At 42.0% G+C, this 27,191-nt stretch overlaps 1 protein-coding gene and 1 non-coding gene across 3 annotated transcripts; both read left to right on the top strand.

Annotated features, from left to right (window-relative positions):
* The first annotated feature begins 2,195 nt into the window (after positions 1-2,195).
* On the top strand, positions 2,196-27,191 carry MED17 (mediator complex subunit 17). 2 transcript variants are annotated; one of them, XM_077780617.1, is made up of 12 exons: positions 2,196-2,612; positions 6,383-6,549; positions 8,425-8,644; positions 10,398-10,534; positions 10,848-10,932; positions 11,289-11,441; positions 12,601-12,731; positions 13,387-13,571; positions 19,483-19,620; positions 23,730-23,847; positions 25,537-25,696; positions 26,631-26,926. In XM_077780617.1, exons 1-12 carry the CDS (start codon positions 2,363-2,365, stop codon positions 26,840-26,842), a joined length of 1,956 nt encoding a protein of 651 aa, XP_077636743.1. In that variant the 5' UTR covers positions 2,196-2,362; the 3' UTR covers positions 26,843-26,926. The 2 variants fall into 2 exon arrangements, with proteins under 2 accessions (XP_077636743.1, XP_077636744.1); XM_077780618.1 differs by lacking the exon at positions 25,537-25,696 and having other exon boundaries at positions 26,631-27,191.
* On the top strand, positions 7,543-7,678 carry LOC144245208 (small nucleolar RNA SNORA46). Its single transcript, XR_013339200.1, has one exon. It is a non-coding gene; the product is annotated as a small nucleolar RNA SNORA46 (small nucleolar RNA).

Below are 27,191 nucleotides of genomic sequence, written 5' to 3'. Positions count from 1 at the left end.
GCTGAAATCAAAAGTCGTATGCTTAACTGACTGAGCTCATAAATATCTGAGTCTGCAGAAGACTTCACTTGTTTTTTATACTTAAATCTTAACCCAGTTGGAATTTTTATTTATGGTGTGAGAGAGGGGAATGTAACTGGATTCTTTTCCATATGTGACAAGATTGTTGGCCTGTTCCTCCCTTTATCCACACCTCCTCCCATGTAACGCTGCAGTTTCTAAAACTGCAGAGGCTGAGTGTCCCTCTCCCACCCTTGACAATTAGGCTTGGCCATGGGCCATGTGATTGTTAGACAGGTCATGCAGGCAAAGCCTCCCTCTCTTACCTCTAGATCACCATAAGAACATCTCCTGAACAGCCTGCTAGTCCAAGAAGAACGAGAGACACATGGTACAGAGTCCTCTGAAAGGCCTGTACACCTATATCTTAAAGTAGAACCCACCAGCTGAGCCCAGCCTAGATTCTGATTCTCAGGTGTGTGAGCTAACCCAGATGAGATAGCAGATGCCAGGGCCAAAATGCACAAGTATGAGCACCTTAAAAAGATGAAATGTATGGCTAAAACTACTCACATTGATGGGCACAAAATTTTAAATAAAGTATTAAAAACTTTTACAAACTTATGCATAGAGTACAGTGGTTCTCAAACATGATTGTGCAAGAGATCACGATCGGACTTGCCAAAAAATAGGTCCCTCTCTTGAAAATTCACATTCCCCACACACCTCCCACATTTTGCTTTGGTAGAAACTGACACCAGGGCCATCCTGTTTTCCTAAATACCTTAGGAAAGTCATTCAAAAACTTAAATCTATCTTAGTACAAAACTTAAAAAAAGACTCATGACTGATGGGGGGTAGTGAACAGTCAGGGAAGAATTCTTGAGATGTTTTTGGTGCAAAAAGGTGCTTTTCTTATAAAACGGGGCCAGGGTGGGGGTGCCTGGGTGGCTTAGTCGGTTAAGCGTCCGACTTTCGCTTAGGTCATGATATCGCGGTTCGTGGGTTCGAGCCCCGCGTCGGGCTCTGTGCTGACTGCCAGCTCAGAGCCTGGAGCCTGTTTCAGTCTGTCACTCCCTCTCTCTCTGACCCTCCCCTGCTCACGCTGTCTCTCTCTCTCTCTCCTAAAAATTAAAAAAAAAAAAAATTAAAAATTTTTTTAAAAAATAAAACGGGGCCAGGGTGACCCGTGGGCAGAAAAAGCTGCACTTCCGCTTTGTGAACTGGGGGGTTATGTATGCATTTAGTGCTGGGGGGGGGGATATGGAGGGAGTATTAGTTCGTAAATGTCTTCTTGGAATTTCTACTGGCAAAACTTTAGCAAGATTTCTCTGGTGCTTATCATTCTGCTGAATATTAACTATTAGTGAGATGTACAGGCAGTCATGAGACCCTTTAAGAACGTAGCAGCCGGCATCTATTTGATCTTTATCAAAAGTATGCACAATATAGGTTAGCCTTCTGGGCTAAAGGTGAACATTTTTCTGCTCATATCCCTATTCAATGATAAATGGTATCAATAATTCCTTAAATAGGAGTTTTGCAATTATCGATCCTCTGTGGAATTAACTTATGACACACTTTCGGGGACTCAGACTAAGATTTGCCACTACTTCTTAACCTTTTAAGTATTACTTAGTCTCAGGCATAAAATAAAAATTAAGCTCATATTACATGCCAGTGTCTATTCAGCTTGCTGGAGATAGTCGCTCTCCAGTTTACCACTAATGGGAAAACAGACAATAAACTAACTATGCAGTACAATTTTAAGTAGTGATGAACACATGTATTGTTTTACTCAAATTACGTCCTCATAACTCTTCACACGTGCTTCGTTAGGTATAAACCCTCAAATCTCAGCATTCTCAGAGGGGCGCTCATTACTAAGACCCAGGAGCCCATTCATTTCCTTCCACCTACTTCTTTCCGGCCTTCTCCACCTTTCCATCCTCCAACATCTCAAGCAAGTAAGACTTAAAATGCAGACGGACACCCCAGACCAGGCCGTCTAAGCCCTCAGCGCTGAGATCCCGCCCCACCGCCCCCTCCCCACCACGCCTCCTACAGACCAGGAAGTTTTTCCCGACGCTGCACTGGAATTCACCAGAAGCGCTCCCCCGGAAGTGCGGAGCGCCGGCGCCTGTCAGTAACGTTCCGGGAGACTCCGAGCTGGGGCGGGGAACCGCAGTGCATTCTGGGAAACTCGCCGGGCCCTCGGCTTTGTTTCCCGCCCCAGAGTGGCGTTAGGTTTCCGACGGTCCGCAGGACCCCCGCGGTTCCCGGCTTGGGGGCTTTCCGCGGAGGCGCGTCTCCTTCCCACCTCGGTTTCGGCTCCCGCGAGGGGCCTCCCGACGCCGCCGGCATGTCTGGGGTGCGCGCTGTGCGGATCAGCATCGAGTCGGCCTGCGAAAAGCAGGTCCAGGAGGTGGGCCTGGATGGCACTGAAACGTACCTGCAGCCGCTGTCCATGTCGCAGAACCTGGCGCGCCTGGCCCAGCGGATCGACTTCAGCCAGGGTTCGGGCTCCGAGGAGGAGGAGGCGGCGGGGGCCGAGGGGGACGCGCAGGACTGGGCGGGGGCCGGGTCCAGCGCGGACCAGGACGACGAAGAAGGTAAGGCCCGTGTGCGCTGCTCCGGTCCGCGGGCCGGCCTGGGGACCCCGGTGCCCGCCCAGGTGATGCCACCCTGCGTCTCCCTGCTAGACGAGAATGCGGTGTGGGCGAACTTTGAAAGTAACTCCAGTGCGGAACAGCGATCGTGCTCACAGCCTGACGATTTGGGGCGACTCCTTATCCTTCTGCACGCTTTCCTGGATTGGAGCGTTTCAGGCACTGTCACTGATGAAGCGTTGAAGTCTGTAATGTGACATACTTGGTTGCGGTTCATATCGCGGCTCTGCCACTTCTAGTCGAGTTTCTTTGCTTCCCTGTGCAATGTGGATGATCCTAATTACACCTACTGGAAAGAGAGAGATCTGAATTGACTGGAATCTAAGCTAAGATCTAAGAGCAAGGCAGGGACCAAATCACTTAGAGCCAGTAGGCCAAGATATGCATGTGGCTTTTATTAGAAGGACAGCTGAAAGCTTTGGAAGAATATTAAGTAGACTGATGATTGTGTTTTAAAAAAGATTATTCTCGGGCTCCTGGGTTAAGTGGGTTCTCAGTGGGTTAACCGTGCAACTTGGCTCAAGTCATGATCTCACAGCTCCCTGAGCTCCAACCCTGCCTTGGGCTCTGTGCTGACAGTTCAGAGCCTGGAACCTGTTTCAGATTCTTTGGCTCCCTCTCTCTCTCTCAGCCCCTCCCCTGCTCATGCCTTGCCTCTCTCTCTCTCTCAAAAACAAACATTCTTTTAAAAATTAAAAAAAAAAAAAGATTATTCGGGATCCTTTGTAGCAAATGGCTTACATGGAAAACAAAGCTGGATGGAGGGAGACTGGTTAGGAGAGAATCGTAGAAAAAGTATGAATGGGTTTAGGATTTTCATTATTGTCAGGGATAAAAAAAATATTCACAGTGATTTAGGTATGTGCAACAGACCTTGTGTAAATGGGAATTTAAAGATGGCATTTCAAACCAGTGGTGTTAGGACAATGGGGAGTCCATTTGGGAATAAAAAGCAAATACTGCCTCCTACTTCACACTCAGATTCGTTCACAAGGATTGAAATACAAATGAGAAGAATAAACTAAACATTGGAAGGAATTATAACCATAAAACTTTGGGGGTAGAAGAGGCCTTAAGCAAGATAGGAAACACAGATTTATAAAGCCAAAGAGACAGATTAAGTACGTAAGATTTTAAAATAATAATGGAAAAAGATGCCATGAACAAAGTAAGAAAATCACTGGGAAAAGTTTGCACCATATAGGACACACGGTAGTTGATATCCCTGATATTCAAAGATTCCCTTTAGGGGCGCCTGGGTGGCTTAGTCAGTTAAGCGTCCGACTTTCGCTTAGGTCATAATCTCGCGGTTCGTGGGTTCGAGCCCCGCGTCGGGCTCTGTGCTGACTGCCAGCTCAGAGCCTGGAGCCTGTTTCAGTCTGTGACTCCCTCTCTCTCTGACCCTCCCCTGCTCACGCTGTCTCTCTCTCTCTCCCCTAGAAATAAATAAAAAATTTAAAAAAAAAAAAAAGATTCCCTTTAAACTGGGTGGCGGGTGAAAAAGATAACTCACTGGAAAAATAGCCCAAAGGCATAAACAACTCACAGAAAAAGACCTAAGATTTCACAGTTAGGGAGAGGCAAATTAAAACTCTATTCTCATGCATTAACAGCAACATAGTATCCAGTGTTGGGAATGTGAATTGGTAAAGCCTTTTTTTAAATTTTTTTCTGAGAGAGAGAAACAGTGTGAGAAGAGGAGGGCCAGAGAGAGAGGGAGACACAGAATTGGAAGCAGGCGCCAGGCTCTGAGCTGTTAGCACAGAGCCCAATGCAAGGCTCAAACCCACAAACTGTGAAATCATGACCTGAACCGAATTTGGCCACCCAACCGACTGAGCCACCCAGATGCCCCGGTAAAGCCTTTTTGGAAGACAGTTTAGCAGTGCAGTCTGTGTCAGCATTGTTTTTTTGTTTGTTTTTTTAAATTTTTTTAATGTTTTATTTATTTCTAGGAGACAGAGAGAGAGACAGCGTGAGCAGGGGAGGGTCAGAGAGAGAGGGAGACACAGAATTGGAAGCAGGCGCCAGGCTCTGAGCTGGCAGTCAGCACAGAGCCCGACGCGGGGCTTGAACCCACGAACCGTGAGATCATGACCTCAGCGAAAGTCGGACGCTTAACGACTAAGCCACCCAGGCGCCCCTGTGTCAGCATTGTTAAATGTGCATCTCCTTTGACTTACTAAATCGTGGCTAGAAATTTCACCTACAGAAAAAGTTGTCATGTATATAGATGTGTGTTCAACATGTTTACCATTACTAGCATTATTGAAAGCAATGTACATGTCCTTTGAACAGGAGTGGTTAAACTTACTGTACAGCCATACTCCAGAATGTCAAATAACGTTAAAAGAATGAAATAGATCTATGTGCTGACATGGAAGTATCTCTAGGATATATTAAGTGAGGGGAAAAAAGCAAGTAATAGAAATATGGAAGTAAGTGTATGTGAATGCATCAAAAAACACCCCAACTGTTAATATTGATTACTTCTCAGAACGAGAAAGAACTAGGGGGTGGAGAACAAAGGAAAACTTTTTTACTTTATAACTCTATTTGAACTCTAGGTAATGAGTATGTATTGGTGAAATTTAATGAAATAATTCAAGAGGTTGGAAGGCATGTTAACAGGTTTTTTTTTAATTTTTTTAAAAATGTCTTATTTATTTCTGAGAGAGAGAGACAGCGTGAACAGGGGAGGGTCAGAGAGAGAGGGAGATACAGAATTGGAAGCAGGCTACAGGCTCTGAGCTAGCTGTCAGCACAGAGCCCAATGCGGGGCTCGAACCGACAAACTGTGAGATCATGACCGGAGCCAAAGTCAGACGCTTAACCAACTGAGCCATCCAGGCGCCCCACGTTAACAGTTTTTAATATCGGAATGCTGCCATTATAGATCATTTTAATTTCTTTTTTTAAGGTTTATTTTGAGAGAGAGAGAGCCCGCATATGCACACCGCTGCAGCAGAAAGGCAGAGAGAGAGAATCCCAAGCAGGCTTCTCCCAGTCAGCACAGAGACCAAGGCAGGACTCGAACTCAGGAATCTCTACCTGAGCCTACCTGAGCCAAATCTTGGTCTGAGCCAAAATCAAGAGTCGGTCGCTCTTGACCCCAGGTGCCCCTGTCACTTTTATTTTTGTACTTTGATGTGTTTTGGAAATTCTCTCCAGTTATTCAAGGCTTTTTTTTTAAGTGTTTATTTTTGAGAGAGACACAGTGTGTGAGTAGGGGAGGGGCAGTGAGGGAGACAGAATCCGCAGCAGGCTCCAGACTCCCAGCTGTCGTCACAGAGCCAGACTCAGGGCTCGAACCCATGAACTGTGAGATCATGACCTGAGGCGAGGTTGGACGCTTACCTGACTGAACCACTCAGGCATCCATCCAGTTATTCTGCTTTTAAAAACTGGAAGAAAAAGGTTATTTAAAAGGGTTGCATATGTTTAAAAAAAAAACAAACCGAAATGCCTACCTATAATGTTGGGATGTTTGATTTAAGCTGCGGAAATTAGATGTTTGTTTTGCCATTGTAGGAATGCTAACTTAAATATTAACACAAGGATCCAAGAAAGGGTGGATGGAATGGGATAAAATAGGAAGCAATTTGAAATAAAGTTATTGTTCTTTTAGTGCTCATAAACATCTCAGTAAGATTTCTGCCTTCTCATCGATGTAACTCATACCTGTGTGTTTCTTTTTTTCTTTCTGTTTCTAGGGTTGGTAAAATTCCAACCTTCCCTTTGGCCTTGGGACTCCGTGAGGAACAATTTGAGAAGTGCCTTGACAGAGATGTGCGTTCTCTATGATGTCCTTAGTATAGTTAGAGATAAAAAATTTATGACTCTTGATCCCGTCTCTCAGGATGCACTTCCTCCAAAACAGGTATTTGTGGGCTTTAATTGAATAATGGTTCCATTTTATTGAGTGTCAGGACCACTTTTCAGGCTGTGTGCCTACTGTCTCCTTTTCCTTTCATGCAAAATTAAGTCCAGATGAAGATGTGAAGACCAACTGGTTCAAAACAAAGGTGTAAAACCTCATCTCCTTTATTTATTATTTTATTAATGGCCCTGTGAGCCTTAGAGGAGCTAAGTTTCATTAGTAATATAATACTTGAAAGTTTCCCAGATCTTGACAAATTCTTATAGCCTGGATCACTGATCTGTAGTGTATTACACAAAAATGTGATAGTGAAATGGCTTTGAAGTCAGACAGACCTGGGTTTAAATCCTGCCTCTGCCGTCATTAGCCCTGGGTCCTTCCACAAGTAATTTTTTTTCGAAGTCTCGCTTTTCCCCTCAGCCTGTTTCTAGGGCCTGGTTTAAAACGTTAGGCCAAATTATGAAAGCTAGGTGAGATTGTTGCAGTTTGAGGAAGAGCATGTTCAATTTTTGAGCATTAGAGGGTGACAGGGAGGCAACAGAAGGATGAATTGGTGAATGAAAAGTCTGAAATTAAGGAGGCCACTTAGGAGGTTCTTAAGGAAAACAAGCATTAGGTCCATGGTCAGGTTAATGGCAAGAAGCGGAAGTAACTGTCGTTCTGGCCCATTTGTACGTAAAGTGAATCGAGTAGAATTACCCATGTGGTAATAGTTGCAGAGTCTAGAAACGTTGTGCTGGAAGACTTCTTAGAGATCATTCGGTCTGATTCCGTCTTTGTACAGAGAGAACACTGAGGCCCAGAGAGGTGTGTGATGCGTTCAGATGCAGCACAGCCAATGGTTAGAACGCCAAGACACGAACTCTAGCACCTTCTTCCTAGTCCCCCAGCCTTTACCTGTACTCTCCCCGTAGAGGAGTCTCCAGGAGTGTCTTGATCTCTTCAAGAATTTAGAATTAAGCTCCCTAATAGGTTCCAAAGATGATTGTGACCAGCACTATTATTTAAACCTCTGGATGGGAATTTTCCCCATTCTTGGTTACGCTGTAGTGCAAAAGAATTCCTGGCTCTTTCTGTTGCACAGCTGACCGGCCATTCTGCTGTTGCTATGTGGAGTTAAGGAACACACTCTAAAAACATTATATTAAATCTTAAAAATTGAAAACTGATTATTGTGACCTTTTATGAAACTTGGTGATTTTGACTCATACAGTCAGTCAGAAGACTTTCGTCTCTTAAACTTGGGTTTTGGGAGGTGTATCTGATCACTAGAGTACACAAATTAGTGGTGATTATGGGTATTTAGGTGTGTTCATATAACCCATAGATTATGGTTTCTCATCAGGTTTCCGAAAATCAGCCTTCGGTGAAGCGCATTAATTTTAGCACTGTGTGCCTTCGGTCTTTATCCCAAAGGCACATTGGTAGCTCACCATAATGTAATTTTATAGCTGTACCCATTAACCCCAATGAGGTTTATTCCAGGAATCAGGTACTGTGTGCTGAGCGTTGTTCTAGGGTATATGGCTATAGTGGGTCTCACCATTGTGGGTGACTTTGAAGCAGGGATTACAGAGAAGTGTATATATGGGGCTCGGGGTGTGATAATTTGTAAGACACGAGAGGGGATCCCCAACTCTACACTGGGCAGAGTTGACGTGAGTTCTGATTTGTAGTCCAGTGTGGTGGTTGTGGTTTAACCTAAGTTTTCTTTGAGTTGACCAAAGAGGTAGGTTAAGGTTGCTATTTCTCAAAAACCAGTGTTTCATGCTTTTCTTTAATTTCTTAATTTTCTTCCGAGTAGGTAATTTATTATTGAGAAAATGTTGAAATCATTTACACATACAGAACTATATGTTGGATTGTTTTTGCTAGAATCCTCAGACACTGCAGTTGATATCTAAAAAGAAGTCGCTGGCTGGAGCAGCCCAGATCCTATTGAAGGGGGCGGAAAGACTGACCAAATCAGTTACTGAAAACCAAGAAAATAAGCTGCAAAGAGACTTCAACTCCGAGCTTTTGAGATTACGGCAACACTGGAAACTCAGAAAAGTTGGAGATAAAATTCTTGGAGATCTGAGCTACAGAAGCGCAGGTATAGATCACTGTTAGAAACGATCCTCTTAAACTGTAGCTTGTCAAAAACCTATACAGGGTTGACTGTAATGTTTATATATTCTATACGGCTTCTCAGTTATAGGTTACCTTTTGAAATTTTAATTTCTATACACATAAGCCTGAGAAGCTAAAAGTACTTTTATAGCTTTACAAATATATATAGAGAGAGGGGGAGAGATTTAATTTGAAAATCTTTAGATACATTTAGCAGAAAACTTACGTGCTAACACACCCTGAGCCATAATTGACATTTTAGTCGGAGATAAAGGAGGTGGGACTGGACTTGATCAGGGGCACACTTGTAGTCCTTAAAAATTAAGCAAAAAGGGTGCCTGGGTGGCTCAGTTGATTAATTAAGCATCTGACTCAACTTCAGCTCAGGTTATGACTTCATGGTTTGGAAATTCAAGCCCCGCATCAGGCTCTGCACTGACTGTACGAAGCTTGCTTGAGATTCTCTTTCCCTGCGCCTCCCCTGTGTGCACAGGCGGACGCTCCCTCTCTCTCTCAAAAAAGAAATAAGCTTAAAAAGTTTTAAAAAAAAAAATAAACTAAGCATAAAAGGAAAAAAGAAATGTTTCCATTCTACCTTAACTCTTTTTTTCTCAATTAAGTCATGTAAGCTCTGGTCACCTCCTGGGTAAAGGGAGAGGGTGGTGAAAACACTTTGCCTTTTCCCTTATTCTACCAAGGTTGCAGGAATATGTTTTGTTGGCACATACCAAAATTTGATGATCTAGAATTCACATCTTTTTGTGTAAATTCTTTGTTGTTGAGCTATCATAGGTTTCCAGAGGTAATTATGCAGATGGCTTGTAAGCTGCTAAGATGTATTCAGAGGAGCTACACAGTAAAGGTTTACAAGGCTCACAGCTCAGTGGAGTAAAAGCTTTGAATGCCAAGGGACAAAGCAAGGAGCCCTGGCTGTGATCATTGTGATACCAGGAGAGTGATAGTTTAGAAAAGGCTCATTTGTCAGAGCAAGCCATCACTGTCCTATAGGTAAAAGCAGGCAAGGTGCGGTGGTTTAAGCCAGTCCTAGAGAACCTAAGTGTCTCAGCCTTGACGTAAACTGGGGAATTCTGAAGGTAAAATCCCATTTCAAGATGACCAAGACTTTTTTTCTTCTTTTTTTTGTTTTTACATATTTTTAAAAATTAATTATTTAATTTACACCCAAGTTAGTTAGCATATAGTGCAATAATGATTTCAGTGCCCCTTACCCATTTAAAATGCCCATCCCTCCCAACTCCTCCAGCAACCCTGTTTGTTCTCTGTATTTAAGAGTCTCTTATGTTTTTATATTCTTTTTGCTTCCCTTCCCTTATATTCATCTGTTTTGTTATCTTATGTGAGTAAAGTCATATATTTGTTTTTCTCTAACTGATATCACTTAGCATAATACTCTCTAGTTCTATCCACGTAGTTGCAAACGGCAAGATTTCATTCTTTATGATTGCCAAGTAATACTCCTGTGTGTGTGTGTATGTACATATGTATATGTGTGTATGTATATGTATATATACACATAGACAGATACCACATCTTCCTTACCCATTCATCTGTTGATGGACATTTGGGCTCTTTCCATACTTTGGCTATTATGGATGGCACTGCTATAAACATTGGGTGCATGTGCCCCTTTGAAACAGTATACCTGTGAAATATACACTTAAGGTATGTTAATGTGTTAACTTGTTTCCATTTTCCTGTTTTTAATACCTCCTTAGGATCTCTCTTTCCCCATCACGGTACATTTGAAGTAATAAAGAATACAGATATTGATCTGGATAAGAAGATACCTGAAGATTACTGTCCCCTTGATGTACAAATTCCTAGTGATTTAGAGGGGTCTGCGTATATCAAGGTATTGTCAAAGTTAGTTTTTTTAAATTTTTTGAATGTTTAGTTTTGAGAGAGGGAGAGTGCACAAGCAGAGCAGGGGTAGAGAGAGGGGGAGACAGAGAATCCCAAGAGGCTCTGTCCATGCTGTCAGCACAGAGCCCGATGCAGGGCTCAGACCAACAAACTGTGAGATCATGCCCTGAGCCGAAGTTGGACGCTCAACTGACTGAGCCACCCAGGCGCCCCCTGTTTAAGTGTTTTTTAATAATAATTTCTTATTACTAAACCCAGAAGTTAATTTACTAATGTTTGTTCATGTTTTCATTGTCCCATAGGTTTCAATTCAGAAACAGGCTCCAGACATAGGTGATCTCGGCACAGTCAACCTCTTCAAACGACCTTTGCCCAAATCCAAACCAGGTGTAGTTATGTTCCGTTGTCTAACTTGTGGTCCTCTCTGAGCTTACATTCCCAAATAAACTGATGATAAATGTAGAGAGGAAAAACAGGTCCTCTGGAGTAAGAGCAATTGGAGATTTATTATTTATAATCTGTTACTTAACCATTAGTCAATAGCTGTGCTTTTTCTTTTAAGATTGAACTTCTTTACCAGTTTTCTCTGTAAATGAAAGGAAACATTTTTGAATTTTGGAAAGGATATGCTATAATATAGAGTTCTCTGAACTTTTGTCCTATGCATTCAGATCACCACTTAGGTGAATTAATGCAGAGTATAGACAGATAATTGATATATACATATGTCCCCTGTCTTTCAGGTTCCCCACACTGGCAGACGAAATTAGAAGCAGCACAGAACGTTCTCTTGTGTAAAGAAATTTTTGCACAGCTCTCTCGGGAAGCTGTTCAAATTAAGTCACAGATCCCTCACATTGTGGTGAAAAACCAGATTATCTCTCAGCCCTTTCCAAGTAAGAGCATCCACCCCTTTTGGGTTTATAAATAGGACTTTGTGGTTTGGGGAACAGGGTAGAGGGGTTAGTTACATATTTGGCTGTGTTGGGGGAACAGTAAGAGCAAAGCATTAGCATAGTCTCCATAATGGTAGCTCATAAAGCACGCCAGACACACCACATCGCTGATTTCCAGTCTGTGTCCTAAATAGTGTAACTCCTGGATTTTAAACCGTGTATGTTAAAAATTTGTACTAGCAAGGCTGTTATTTGGCAACAGTTGCTTTGAGGTGTCTGCTGACACCATTTGTGGAATATTTTCCAGGGATCCTGTCGTACTGTCTAAATAAGATGTCAATCAGACAGTGGTTATCAAATACCATAATATTCCTAAATGTGTGGAAATTCAGATTTTACTTTTATTATTCAAGAGCAGTTGGAATTATCCTGGAGATCAGTTTGTAGTTAGCTGTGCCAGTAGTTTAGTTTAGTTTTGTTTTAATCTGAGTGTTTTCTTGAGTCTTGTCAGGAATAGGTTTTAGAAGTGAAAAATTCATCCACGTTTTCATGACAGCAAGAAAGAGTATCTGTCTTCTTTATAACCAGTAAGACCAGATACCAACTCAGTAGGGGTTTTTTTTTGTTTTTTTTAATGTTTATGTTTGAGAGCGAGCGAGCATGGGGCAGAGGCAGAGGGAGGGAGACAGGACCGGAAGCAGGCTCTGTGCTGACTGCAGATAGTCTGATGTTGGGCTCAAACTCAAGAACTGGGAGATCATGACCTGAGCAGAAGTTGGACGCCTAACCGACTGAGTTCCCTGGGCGCTCCAGCTCAGTATTTTTTTTATTTTTTTTCAAAACTGGTGTGTTTTGTTATTAATTTAATTTGTTTTAATTTAAAGGTAAGAAGAAACTAATTAATACAGCTTCTGTTGGCCTCTCTTTATCCACAACTCAAAGTCAACAGCCACATTGTAGATCAATAGAATTTGAATTGTTAAAATATATAATGGCTGTATTCATGAATGGTCATTTTGGTGTGAAAATGGTAATCGTGAAGCCTGATCTTCAAGTTTGGAATGATCCTTTGAGAAAAGGCTGTGATTATACTTTATGAAGACAGTTGTGCTTTTCCATGTCGTAGGTTATGTGCATCTGCCCTTCTTTTTATAAATAGGCCTGCAGTTACTGATTTCTTTGTGCCATTCCTCAAATGATAAGAAATCCCAAAAATGTGCTCCTGAGAAGCAAAGTCCAGAGGACCATCTTTATGTCTTAGAGCACAATTTGCATCTACTAATTAGAGAGGTAATGAAATAAAGTCTCGTCTCGCGTTGTGGTAAGCGTACCCAGTGCAGCAAGTGTGCACGGGCTGCTCTCTGCTAAGTCCTCATTGTTTCCCTAGTGATGGCTTTCACCGTCTGTGATGGGGCGGATCCTTGCTCTGTGCTGGGGGAATACATCGATAATCAGAATTCTCAGTCTCTGTTCCCAAGCTTAGCTTCTAGTGGTAGAAATAAACTATAAGTTTGCTACATATAGACATGCCAGAAAGGCGTGCACAGTGCAGAGCGCAGGGGGAAAGGTGACTGACTGAGTGATGGGGAAGGTGTCCTGCCAGAGCCTGCAGACAGGATAGTTATTTCAGGACACATTCTGCTTACAGGTTAACTAGAACTGTAGTTCCAGAGTGCTGGTTCACAGTACAGGCTAATTTCAAAAACATCCCCTGAGAAACATAATAGAAGTTTGTAGTCCAGCCTCCCCTGCCGTTATTAGTCGTTTTAAAAGAAAATTTTTTTAATTTGTAATTGTTTATGGTAACAGATGTTAACTAGGATTATGAATCATTTTACAACACATGCTAACATCAAATCATGATGTGTCTTCCTGAAACTTGTATGTTATATGTCCATTACACTTTCGTATGAAAATTAATAGAAAGTGGCTGTTCTTGTTACAGTTTCATAAACAGACCTTGAGTTCCGTCATGATGCCTCATCCAGCAAGCGCACCTTTTGGTCACAAGAGAATGAGACTTTCGGGTCCTCAAGCTTTTGATAAAAATGAGATTAATTCATTACAATCCAGTGAAGGGCTTCTGGAAAAAATAATTAAACAAGCAAAGCATATCTTTCTGAGGAGCAGGTAAAGATGAACAAAGTAATGGGTTTTCTTCACAGCTTCAGTCCTTTTTATTAGTTACCCCCTGCACATTATTTCCGGCGGGCTGTAACCTTTGTGCCAGGAAGAGGAAGGGGCTGCGGGGTAAGATTGACATGGATGGTCCTGTCAGGTGTGGGGACGACTTAGCTTCTGGGCCCATGTAACTTACAAGATGGTTTTTGACACGGGCTGCAGTTTCAAAAGGCATCTGACTAGGAATATACCCTGGAACTCCACACCTTCTTCAGTGACCCATCCAGGAGATTTTCGTTCCCGAAAGGATTTTAATCTTTTTTTTTGAAGCTTTCCCTGTTTTTTGCCTGTCTCACATTTTATTTTAGGACTTTGGAAGGCACTTTCCCATATGTTGACTTATTTAGCTTTTGTTCTCTGGCATAGGTGGTATTGATCATTTTCATTGATGAGAAGGTTCAAACTTAGAGAAGTACACCTTGCTCAAAGTGAGACATGTAAAGAGTAGCAGAATCGGGATTTATACCTAGGTCTGTGGAACTCTGGAGGCCATTTTCTTCTGTATGCACGACAGACAGGAAAACCTTGGTCTGTGAGCCTAATTCGTTCTGGAAACATGCTTGTCATCCAAAGCACACTTATATCAAAGTGAATTTCAGGAACCATTGGCTCAGTTGTGATCACGTCACATTGGGTGGTATGTACTACTCGAATTCTAAGGCATCGCTCATTTTTCAAGTTAATATTTATTAGAAATGTTTGCTTCTCTTGCGAAACACTAGCAGAACACGTTACTTGCAATCCAAAGGTTTACCATTTACAAAAGAACTTGTACCTAAGTGTATCTTCTTCAAATGCTAAAGGTTTTGGCACCTGAGTGGCTCAGTTTATTTATTTTGAGAGAGACAGAGATGGTTCAAGTGGGGGAGGGGCAGAGAGGGAAGCAGAGAATCCCCAGCAGGCTGGGGTGCTGCCAGTGCAGAGCCGGATGCGGGGCTCAAACTTACAAACAGCGAGATCATGACCTGTGCCGAAACCAAGAGTCGGACAGTTAACCAACTGAGGCACACAGGTGCCCCAGGCATCTGACTCTTGATTTCAGCTTAGGGCATGATCTCACAGGGGGTTCATGAGATTGAGTCCTGCATTGGGCTCTGTGCTGACAGCACATAGCCTGCTTGAAATTTCTCTCTCTCCCTTTCTCTTTCTCTCAAAACAAATAAATTTTTAAAATGTGAAACAAATGTTAAAGGTGCTCTTGTATTTTAGTATTGTTCCATGGTGAAGAGGGCTATTTTTACTTGATTCAGAAATGTGCCTTGATAGTGCTCCAGACTCAGGTGTGGGCACACTCTGCCATGGGGGATCATTTATTTTTGATTTTCAGTTTTTACCTGCTAATACAAGTCATTTTTTTAAAATGTTTTATTTATTTTTAAGAGAGACAACACAGGTGGGGGAGGGGCAGAGAGAGAGGGAGACACAGAATCTGAAGCAGGCTCCAGGCTCTGAGGTCAGCACAGAACGTGATGTGGGGCTCAAACCCATGAACTGTGAGGTTATGGCCTGAGCCAAAGTCGGACGTTTAGCTGAGCCCCCTAGTTGTGCCCACAAGTTACGGTTTTAATGGCGCATAAGTTTGTAGTCTTTAAATGGAAACTTATGCCTGAAACTTGTTCTAAAATGAATTAGGAAGACATGTTAAGAGAAGACAGCATGGTGCAATAAAAGGAATAAGGAATTTGGGGTAAAAAAAAAAAGTGCTTAAACCAGGGCTCAGTTACTTACTAACTTTGAGGGGTTTTTTGTTTTGTTTAAGTTTGTTTATTTTGAGAGTGTGTGCATGAGCCGAGGAGGAAGGTATGGGGACAGAGAGAGGGAAAGAGAGAGTTCCAAGCAGGCTCTGCTCTGTTAGCCCAGAATGGAGCTCGAAACCACAAACTTTGAGATCATGACCTGAGCCAAAATGAAGAGTCAAGACACTTAACTGACTGAGCCATCTAGGCGCCCCACTAACTTTGGTTTTCATATCTATGGTCCTCTACTTATTTATCAGCCAGTTAGGGATATAGGAGTCTGGTCTTAGAATCAAATTAAATAATTTATGCAGAAGTTCCTTATAAACAATAAAATAGAGTAGGTTACTGTTGTTACTTTCATTTGTACATTTCAATTATAAAAACCTTTAACCTAAAGTCAAGGGAATGGAAGAAACTGTTTTTGGAATCCTCATACATTTTCAGAGTATTGTTATAGTCTTGGAGGCAGCAAAGCTTTAAAAATATTCCCAGGTTCCCCAGTTATAAAAATAATTTTCCAATATATCAACCCCATCTGTATAAATACCATACAAAGTAAGACCTATTAACATGCTTATGTATTTTGTTTTTTTTTTTTTAAATGTTTTATTTATTTCTAGGAGAGAGAGAGAGAGACAGCGTGAGCAGGGGAGGGTCAGAGAGAGAGGGAGTGACAGACTCTGAAACAGGCTCCAGGCTCTGAGCTGGCAGTCAGCACAGAGCCCGACGCGGGGCTCGAACCCACGAACCGCAAGATCATGACCTAAGCGAAAGTCGGACGCTTAACCGACTAAGCCACCCAGGTGTCCCATGCTTATGTACTTTGATATATGTGTGCGAGGGTGTGTTTTTGTTTTTTTTTTTTAATCTGGAATTGGAGTGCCTGGGTGGTTCAGGGGGTTGAGTGTCTGAGTCTTGATTTTGGCTCAGGTCATGACTAGGGGATTGAGGAATCCGGCTCCGCACTGCTTAAGATTCTCTCTCTTAGGATTCTCTCTCTTTCTTCCCCTCTGCCCCTCCCCTGCTTGCACACATGCATAGTCTCTCTCTCTCTCTAATACTAAAAAAAAAAAAAAAAAAAATCTGGAATCCTAAAACTTTATATCCTGCCGTCACATAATATTATAAATTTTTTAATCTTTCAATAAATGCTTTTCAGAAATACTTTAGTAGCTTTGCAGTAACCCATTATGTAAACACTTCATGATTTCTTTGACCAATTCTCAGTTGCTAGATACTTTTAATTTCCAGTTTGTTGAAGCATAATGCTAAGATGAAGGCTCATACACATATCTGTCTGCTGTAGGAATTTTTGGAAGAAATTCTGTCAAGGAAACAAATCCCAGAAAAGGAAGAGAAAGTTTAAGAGATTAAAAGAAACCAGCAGTCGGGACGCCTGGGTGGCTTAGTCGGTTAAGCATCCGACTTTCACTTAGGTCATGATCTCGCGGTTCATGGGTTCGAGCCCCGCATCGGGCTCTGTGCTGACTGCCAGCTCAGAGCCTGGAGCCTATTTCAGAGTCTGTGTCTCCCTCTCTCTCTGACCCTCCCCTGCTCACGCTGTCTCGCTCTCTCATAGAAATAATAAAAATAAAACATTAAAAAAAAAAAAGAAAAGAAACCAGCAGTGGAGCAGAAGCAGTAAAAGAGCAAACCTCAAGCCCATTTATGTAAATGGCCTCTTTTCCCCAATGGTGGTTTGCACTTCTTCCCAGTCAAGTGCTAGAATCAGATAACTAGATACCAAGGCCCTCCAGTAGTCTTGTTAGGTGTCATGACTCATGCTTTGGTTCTGGGCAGTGGCTGTTGATTAGTGTGTATAAGCTATAAAGGAAGGATTACTGGCTCCAGGCTTATACTCCCAGGTTTGGGGCCCTGGAATTAAACTACTGGTTTTGGACCCTAGCTTATGGCCCTGGAACCTTAGGCAAATTACTACGTGTGGCTAGACTGAAAAAGAGAGATAATAATAGTGTCTACTTTTTTTTTTTGAGAAAATGTTATTATATTTAATTATGTATTCTTTTTTTTCCCCTCTATAATTTATTTATTTTTTAATTTACATCCGAGTTAGTAAGCATTAGTGCAACAATGATTTCAGGGTAGCTTCCTTAATGCCCCTCACACATTTAGCCCATCCCCTCCCTCACTCAACCCCCTAGCAACCCTCTGTTTATTCTCTATATTTAAGAGTCTCTTGTTTTGTCCCCCCTCCCTACTTTTATATTATTTTTGCTTTCCTTAAGTGCATCTGTTTTGTATCTTAAATTCCTTATATGAGTAAAGTCATATGATATTTGTCTTTCTCTAATTTCGCTTAGCATAATACCCTCTAGTTCCATCCACGTAGTTGCAAATGGCAAGATTTCATTCTTTTTGATTGCCGAGTAATACTGCATTGTATATATACACACCACATCTTTATCTATTTATTCATCCATCAATGAACATTTGGGCTCTTTCCGTACTTCGGCTATTGCTGGTAGTGCTGCTATAAACTTTGGGGTGCATGTGCTCCTTCAAAACAGCACACCTGTATCCCTTCAATAGATACCTAGTAGTACAATTTCTGGCTCATAGGCTAGATCTATTTTTAATTTTTTGAGGAACCTCCATACTGTTTCCTAGAGTGGCTGTACCAGTTTGCATTCCCACCAGCAGTGCAAACGAGATCCTCTTTCTCTGCATCTTCACCAACATCTGTTGTTGCCTGAGTTGTTAATGTTAGCCTTTCTGACACGTGTGAGGTGGTATCTCATTGTAATTTCGATTTGTATTTCCCTTGATGATGAGTGATGTTGAGCATTTTTTCATGTATCTGTTGGCCATCTGGATGTCTTCTTTGGAGAAATGTCCATATTTTTTGTCTATTCTTCACTGGATTACTTGTTTTTTAGGTGTTGAATTTGATAAGTTCTTTATAGATTTTGGATACTAACACTTTATCTGAACTGTAGTTGGCAAAATATCTTCTCCCGTTCCGTTGGTTGCCTTTTAGTTCTGCTGATTGTTTCCTTCACTGTGCAGCAGCTTTTTATTTTGATGAGGTCCCAGTAGTTCATTTTTGCTTTTGTTTCCCTTGCCTCCAGAGACTTGTTGAGTAAGAAATTGCCACAGCCAAGGTCAAAGAGGTTGTTGCCTGCTTTCTCCTCTAGGATTTTGATGGCTTCCTGTCTTACATTTAGGTCTGTCATCCATTTTGAGTTTATTTTTGTGTACGGTGTAAGAAAGTGGTCCAGGTTCATTCTTCTGCATGTCACTGTCCAGTTTTCCCAGCACCTGAAGAGACTTGCTTTTCTCCACTGGATGTTCTGTCCTGCTTTGTCAAAGATTAGTTGGCCATACGTTTGTGGGTCCATTTCTGGGTTCTCTCTTCTGCCCCATTGATCGGAGTGTCTGTTTTTGTGCCAGTGCCACACTGTCTTGATGATTACAGCTTGGTAATACAGTTTGAAGTTTGGGATTGTGATGCCTCCAGATTGGTCTTCTTTTTCAAGATTGCTTTGGCTATTTGGGGTCCTTTCTGGTTCCATACAAACTTTGGGATTGTTTGTTCTAGCTCTGTGAAGAATGCTGGTGTTACTTTGATAGGGATTGCAATAGTGTCTACTTGACAGGATTGTTAGTGAGATGAAATGATATAGTTCATGAAAGCACTTATTATGACCTTTGGTACATAATGAGGATTTGAATCATATTTCTCATGTACTTATTTATCTTTTTGAGAGTATAAGGTTTTCATCGTGCAGAAAGGCTCCCTGGCTTCTCAGGAAAATGACTGTGGTTCCGCGATAGTAACAGGCCTCCCCTGTGGGTGTGCCATTTGTTCCCAGGGACCAAATATTAATATCTGAATGATTTATATTCTTCATAGAGCTGAGGCATATACCCTACCAGTACCCTCCTTCCTTGTGTTCTGATGAGCTTTCCTGAGAGAAAACAAATTGGAGTTCAAAGGAAATAAGCCCCTTTTTTTTTAAGAAAGGTCTTTGCTTTTCAAATGTAGAATTTTTGAAAAGTAGTCCTCCTGTTTTCAAATAGCCATACATTAATAAGTGGTTTATAATCTTTCTACTTTATATGGTGACTTTTAAAATTTTTCACCTTCTTTTCTTTAAAAGAGCTGCCGCAACCATTGACAGCTTAGCAAGTCGCATCGAGGACCCTCAGATACAGGCTCACTGGTCAAATATCAATGATGTTTATGAATCCAGTGTGAAGGTTTTAATCACCTCACAAGGTTATGAACAGATATGCAAGTAAGTGTCAAAAATAAGTTGTTCATTTAAAATGTTAAGTTGCTTTTTATATAGTGGTGTTTGTTGAGTGATTATATTGAGCTTCAGGGTTTTATTTGCTCCGGTGCCATAACATTCCAGTAAACGTAGAGTTTTTGTGCGAATGAGAAGTAAGAGTATCTAAAATCGTCTGTTAGGTAAATGTCACATGTTTGAGTTGTGGTAAAAAATGAACCTCAGCATTGAGCGGCCACACCTGATCTGGTCTGCTTGAGTTCTTGCTCGAGGCTGTGGTGAGTCTGGGGTATTTGAAGTGAGTAGGGCCATCTCAATATTGTGCCTAAAACAGCCTAAGTTTTGTAGCTGTCCTGGTGTGGGAGATTCGAGGATTAAACCTGTGTCTGTAAAGGGGGTGGAATGACTTTTGTCCCCACCATTCACAGAGAAGCACTCTTCTTGATTTACATTCACAAGTCACAGGACAAATTGGTGGTTGCCAGAGGCTAGGGGGAAGGGTGGGCGCAAAAGGTACGAATTTCCAATTGTGTAAGTTCTGGGATATAATGTACAGCATGGTAACTGTACTTAATAATGCTGTATTGTATATTTGAAAGTAGCTAAGAGAGTAGATCTTAAAAGGTCTTATCAAAGGAACAAAAATGGGCAGCTTGTGAGGTGATGGGTGTTAACTGAACATACTACAGTGATCATTTCATAATATATGTACTTACTAAATTATCATGTTGTACATATACCTTAAACTAATCAGTGATGTATGTCAATTATATTTCAGTAAAGCTGGTGGGAATAAACCAAGTTAATAAAATTAAGCTAGTAGCCATGAAAGGCAGTTTTGGCCTCCATTTGAGCCTCTGTTGAAATTTAACAACTGGGGTTCCTGGGTGGCTCAGTCAGTTAAGCAACTGTGGGATCGAGCCCTATGTCGAGCTCTGCACTGGGTGCAGAGCCTGCCTGACATTCTGTCTCCCTCTCTCTGCCCCTCTCCTGCTTGCACTCTCTCCTCTCAAAATAAATAAAACATTAAAAAAAATTTAATAACTGACAGGATTTGGTTAAGTCCCCTTCCCCAGGTCAGTCTGAGAGAGCCATTAGCAAACATTCATCAGCGTCAGTGAGTACCTTTTCTTTTCAAGTTTTAGTTGGTTTATTTCAGGCAGACCTAACTAGCCGCAGTGGTCTCTCCAGTGAGCAAAACACACTGAAAACAAAATCAACACCCTCAGGAGGAGGGGATTATAATATACTTAAATTGTTATTGTTTAATATAGAGGCTTTAATTCATTATTTTTAAAAAATGAAAACTCCCCAGTGAGCATGATGTAAAAGACTGAATACAGAAAATAAAGGAATACACAACGGAAATCAGTCTTGCTACTTCCAGGAAAAGATGGTGGGGTGAAGGTGGATCATGGTTTTCTTCTCCTATACGTAAAGAATGAAGGAAATCATTGAGGTGACTTGGGGTGTGGTGGGAGAGTAGCTGTTGAATAAGATAAAACAAGTTGGCATGTACTTTAACTATTACGGCTGGGTGATGGGGTGATGGGGCTATTGGCTCTTCTTGTATTTCATTGCATTACTTTCGTATATATTACTATATGTGCAAAATCTACTACATACTTTTGTTTACAGTTTACAATAAAACATTAGGAGAAAGAGTACAAAGGAGTGGAAAAGACAAAATTATCAGCATTGAGGTATTTACATTTAGAAGACCAAACAAATGTGAAATTTTGGTTAGAGAGCCCACTGTGAACGTTCTGAACTTCTGAGAAGAAGGATTATTGATAATGTATCCTTGACAGCATCAGGAGGGAGAAGAAGTAGTAGAATGCCCTTTTCCTCATCTTTTATAGCTGGGGTCAACTTGGGTTATTTAAAGTTGAAAATAAGTTTCTTAGAACTTCCCAGTGGCAAGCATTTAAAAAGTTCCTACACATCCTTCTAGGAAAGTCTGTGCATTTACAAGCATATGTATCCTACTTTTTTTCTACAATATCAGATGCTTTTAAAATAGAATTCACATAACTTGAAATTTACAATTTAAAGTATGCAATTCAGTGGATTTTAGTGTATTATCTATTTTGTGTAACTATCGTCACTACTTCCAGAACATTTTCCATTACACTAAAAAGAAATTCTATACCTATCAGCAGTCATTCCCAACTTGCATGGTTTTTTTTTTAACTTGGTATTATATTGGGGAATAAGCACTCCTTATCACTGCATACAGATTTATTTCATTCTTTGTCATAGCTTTATTGTGTTCATTGTACGTACCATGACTTTTAATCAGCCTTCTATTGATGAACATTTTATTTTACTTTTAAATGTTTATTTTTGAGAGAGCAGGTGAGGAAGGGGCAGAGAGAGGGGGATACAGGATTCAAAGGTGGCTCTGCACTGAGAGCAGTGAGCCTGGGGTGGAACCCAAACTTAGAACCACAAGATCATGACTTTAGCCAACTGACTGAGCCACCCAGGTGCCCCTTGATGAACATTTTAGGTGAATGCCAGCAAAATAACTTATACACATGCAAGTATATCCATAGGATAAAGCCCTACAAGTATAATTGCTGGGTCAGAAGATGAGGGCATTTAACATTTTTAATAACGTAACCAAATTGGTTTTCAAAGTGGTTGTCACAACTATGCTCCCACCAATAGTAATCAGAATTTTTTTTTATTTATTTATGTTGAGAGAGAGAGAGAGAGAGAGAACTTGCAGGTGGAGAAGGGTCAGAGAGAGGAGGAGGAGAATCCCAAGCATGCTCTGCTGATAGTGTGGATCCCGGCACAGGGCTTGAACTCACAGACTGTGAGTTGAGCCAAAATCAGTAAGCAGAAACTTAACCAATTGAGCCACCCAGGCAGGCACCCCAGGATTTTTAAAATTTGGTTAAAATCATAAGTTTTTCCTTTTAAGTCTTCTGAATTTTGTGTTTTTCTTTGAAAGAAATATGTAAATTTTTAATAGGTCAAAATTATAGTTTTACATAGATAATTGCCAAAATGTTCTGTAAAATAAAGTCTTAAAAAAGAGGTATTTTCAGGGGCGCCTGGGTGGCTTAGTTGGTTAAGCGTCCAACTTTCGCTTAGGTCATGATCTCGTGGTTCGTGGGTTCGAGCCCCGCGTCGGGCTCTGTGCTGACTGCCAGCTTAGAGCCTGGAGCCTGTTTCAGTCTGTGACTCCCTCTCTCTCTGACCCTCCCCTGCTCACACTGTCTCTCTCTCTCTCTCTCTCTCTTAGAAATAAAAAAAAAAAAGAGGTATTTTCAAATGTGGGGAGATATAATGCTATTTTTCCTTCAGTTCATCTAGATGGTTTGATTTGGAGACTTTCATATTTCTTGTACATGTTGTATGATAATGCTAAAAACTTATAAATTGGTTTGGAAGAATGTCATTATCTGCATATTACTTTGAGTTTCTTTGACCTAAGCCAAGTTAATAGAATACATATTTTGACTGTTTGCTGATTATTTCAGGAGAGGGTGTAGAGTTAACAAAAGGTTTTCCCTTTCTGTATGAGAATTTGGTCTTCAGTTAATTCTCTAGCTGTAGTCCCCTGGTAACCCGATAAGCAAAGATGCCACCTGCATGATCCCAAACTGGTAACGTGGATCTGCACTGGAAGGAATTACAGACACCTGAAAGGGGTGCCTTTGGATTCCCCAGATGGAGTAACTTCTCACCCTGGGCAGATGTGTCTGGAGTCGTCATGAGGATGTGTGGCTCTTCTAGGGAGTGAGGTTTCTGACCAGGGCAGGTCCCCCACGTGCCCAGTGTAGATCTCCTCTCAGTGCAGCAAAGGTGTGAGGACTGTCGGAGCAGAGCGACACCTGCTGGTGGCTGGCTGGCAAGCAGGGCTTCCTCTCCCGGCATCCTCTGAGCACACAGGGCTCAGCGTGGCCTGGGGGGCGTCTGGCAGGAGTCTGCCGCTTATGTTGACACAAGCATATGCTGACACAACCCCTCTCTCCCACGGGTGTTGGTGTAGGTTATCAAAATTGTTACCTTTGGTTTCTTTGATGTTCAGGTTTAATGTCTGTGGCATCGAATGAGGTAATTTTGAACATTTCTGATTTTTGGTATGTGTGTCTACAAAGGTCCATTCAGCTGCAGTTGAATATCGGGGTTGAGCAGATCCGCGTCGTGCACAGAGACGGAAGAGTGATTACACTGTCTCACCAGGAGCAGGAGCTGCAGGACTTCCTCCTGTCGCAGGTGAGACTGACAGACTGCAGGGCCGGGGCCTCTTCCCCTGTAACTGCTTCAAGAACAAAATGAGTAAGGGAGAGTTCAGGTCGATGATAAAAAGAAAGCCATTTGTTTCTGCCATCTTGTTTAATTTCTAGTGCACGTTTTACAACGTAATGGCTGGTTGTGAAATGTTGATAAACTATCCTAGGTATATTTCCAGTTAGTTTGTGGTTAAGATGAAGGAGCAGCTCGGAGACTGCAAACTTTGATTTCTCGTTTGCCAGGGTTTATGGCCCCTTTGGGTCCACACAGAAGTGGAGAAGTACGAACCCCAGAACACCAGAGGAGAGAAATCAGATACAGAACTATAGTGAGCCTCCTTAATAACAAGCGGGATGTTTTACTTAAGCCCTCACGTAGAGTTCTTTAGTGTTAGGGAGCAGCAGGGAAAGTGCTGGGTTCTAGACCCAGGTACACCACAAATTTGCTTTGTGACGTTGGACAGATTTCTGGACCTTTCTTTCCTCTTCTGTAAAGTTAATAGTATTTCTCCTGTGTTCTTCATGGAGTTCTGATCCAATGAAAAATTGACTTGTGGGAGAAAGGGTCGGTTTAGAGAAGCTAATATGCTTTTCACAAAATACACATTTTACGTAAAGTTTAAAAACAAATATGTTCTGCATCCTAGAAGCAGTAATCTTCTATGTAGACTTTTTTCTTTGGTGCCAAGTAAATAAAATGCATTTGTGAGATACAGCAGTTCTGGTATGACACTTAAACTGACTTTGGCGCACACGCACACTGGAAGGCTGTTGATAGCTCCCAGAATCGATGGGAAGTCTAGAGAACAAGGCTTGCAGGCGGCGGAGGTCAAAGCAAGCTCCCTGGAGAGAAGCACTGCCAGGACAATGCCACTGGTTGCCCTGCTCGTGCCACTGCCTTCATCGCCGGTGGCAGAATGCACTCTCACTTGCCCCCGTGTAGCAGTCAGGAGTTTAGCAGAAAATAGGTGGCACTCAGCAATTTTACTAAAGATTTGCAAAAGCGTGGGTGTAGGAGAACCACCAGGGAAAGTGTGGTAACTTGGTGCTAGTAATAACCAGGTGCCCAGGCCTGGGGGGATTAGGGGCGGGCTTATAGGTACCTAAAGGGGGAGAGTCATGTGGAACAGGCCACTTTGAAAACAACCCAGTCGCCTTTCGTCAACAGGATACAAGCTCACAGGGAAGGGTACCCACTCTACTTTCCTCTCTCCTTTGCCATCCTGTGGCGCCCAGTACCTTGGTCACTCCCGTTATCTGAACCCAACCTGAAGCCAAAGGATGCAACCATATGGGTCTTCCTCCCTGGGCAGAGTAGGGTGGAGAGTGGATTTGAAGGGGTGACTGGAAGATACTCCGCACACCCTGCTACCATTAATACTGCTCCACATTCAATGATCCCGGTGGGAGTCTTCGGCTGGCCAAGTTTAGGTCCTGTGCCTGTGCTCAAGCTGCCAGGGGACAGGGAAGGTGAGCGTCAGGCTGTTTTAGCCTCTGGGGTGGGAGGCGGGATCCTCCCCGCAGGAATCACAGAGGAGGGTTCCTCGCACAGAGGTAGGATTCCTGTGCTCGGCCGTGAACCCCCAACAAAAAGTTTCCAGTGACGATGTCCAGCTACTCCAGAGTAAACGTCCATGGTGATCGTGCATAAAATGTCCTTTCTCCTTCACAGATGTCACAGCATCAGGTGCATGCGGTTCAGCAGCTTGCCAAGGTCATGGGCTGGCAGGTGCTAAGCTTCAGTAATCACGTGGGCCTTGGACCCATAGAGAGCATTGGCAACGCCTCTGCCATAACGGTGGCCTCGCCGAGTGGGGACTATGCTATCTCAGGTACTGGCTCCACTCGGAATGTAAGAGGCCTTTGGGAGTTTGGGCTTAACGCTTACCTGTAATAGACACACTTGGGAGCAATTTGTCTCTTCAGTGAGTTCATATAGCAGTTATGCTGAGCTTTCATCGGATCACAGCTATTATTGAGGGCAACAAATTATTCTCTTTCTAGTGGTCTTAAAAATGTTTGACTTGATGACACATTTTCCTAAGTGATCTGAAAACTGCTATCATCGTCGTTACTCCTCAAGTTCAAAACCTTTGATGGATACATGCTTTTTGAAAATGTACTGCTGCCAGTAGGCAAGAGCAATATCTGATCCTAAGGACGTAATGGGATGGAGCAGAGAGAAGAAGGTTTTTGGAGTACTGAAGGCTTTAGCGTCGTCTCTTCTAATACGTGCTCTAAGTACTTGAAAGAGTGAGCAATTAGAAATTTTCCCCATAGAACCACAGTCTATGAATCTGCAGGCTTGGCTAGTGCTGGGTCTTTACTGGTAAGGGTTTCAAAATACCCATTTCTTCTTTACTGAGTAATGAAGCCTCATTATGACCTGAAGTTCGTAGTTCAGAATAATCTTGCCTTCGTCCCTCCCAGTCCTGATTCTGAATGTTTGAGTTTCATTCTGTATCAGGTGTGTTACCCAATGTTAATAGAAAAAAAATAAACTGGCTTTCTAAAAATATATAGGACATTTTACTTTCCCAAGCCAGAATTCATCTTGCCACATTTTTATATTAGAAACAGTAATTCATGAATATTTATAGCAGCCTAGTATATATAAATTAGCAAGTTGTTTTTTGCATATGAAGATGGACCAGAACTTTTGAATGAGAGCTTTCAAATTGGCAGGCAGATAAGGTTTTTGTATTCATGGTAGAATGGTGTTGTGGGAGGAAATTGACCATACTGATATTTTGGTTTGCTCCGCAGTTCGCAATGGCCCTGAAAGTGGCAGCAAGATCATGGTTCAGTTTCCCCGGAACCAGTGTAAAGACCTTCCAAAAAGTGATGTTTTACAGGATAGCAAATGGAATCATCTTCGTGGTCCGTTCAGAGAAGTTCAGTGGAATAAGATGGAAGGCCGAAACTTTGTGTATAAAATGGAGCTGCTTATGTCTGCGCTCAGCCCTTGCCTGCTATGATCCTTGTTCCCAGCATGGTTTCTGGATTATTTTTGGCAGAGAAGTTTCCAGAAATGGACTTGAGAAGATGAACTATTAAGCACAAGGAAATTTTCCAAAGGAGTATTGTTTTAAAATCATTGGCAGATGTTTACCTAGCATTTTGAAACCTTTCACTTTATAAGTGACAAGTGCTTTGAAATGCAGACGCTTATGTACAGTTATAGGCATATAGTATGTGGTGGGGAGGTGCAAAACGTTTTTTATGCAGTTAACTTGAAATGTTACTACTAATTTATGGGTTTGAATTCACTTTTTAAGATATTGCTTTAACGTTGACATCAAATAAAGCGTATAGTTAAAAATTCCA

This window comes from Crocuta crocuta, unplaced genomic scaffold (assembly GCF_008692635.1).
Source record: "Crocuta crocuta isolate KB4526 unplaced genomic scaffold, BGI_CrCroc_1.0 scaffold78, whole genome shotgun sequence".
NCBI classification, from domain to species: domain Eukaryota; kingdom Metazoa; phylum Chordata; class Mammalia; order Carnivora; family Hyaenidae; genus Crocuta; species Crocuta crocuta.
This window is presented reverse-complemented; position numbering and strand designations above follow the sequence as displayed.

Excerpts from the sequence above, each read along its gene's own strand:
- MED17 (XM_077780617.1), top strand. The coding sequence starts at position 2,363 with ATGTCTGGGGTGCGCGCTGTGCGGATCAGCATCGAGTCGGCCTGCGAA. Across the intron at positions 12,732-13,386 it reads TGCATCTACTAATTAGAGAG|TTTCATAAACAGACCTTGAG; the intron begins GTAATGAAATAA and ends TTCTTGTTACAG. Across the intron at positions 13,572-19,482 it reads CATATCTTTCTGAGGAGCAG|AGCTGCCGCAACCATTGACA; the intron begins GTAAAGATGAAC and ends TTTCTTTAAAAG.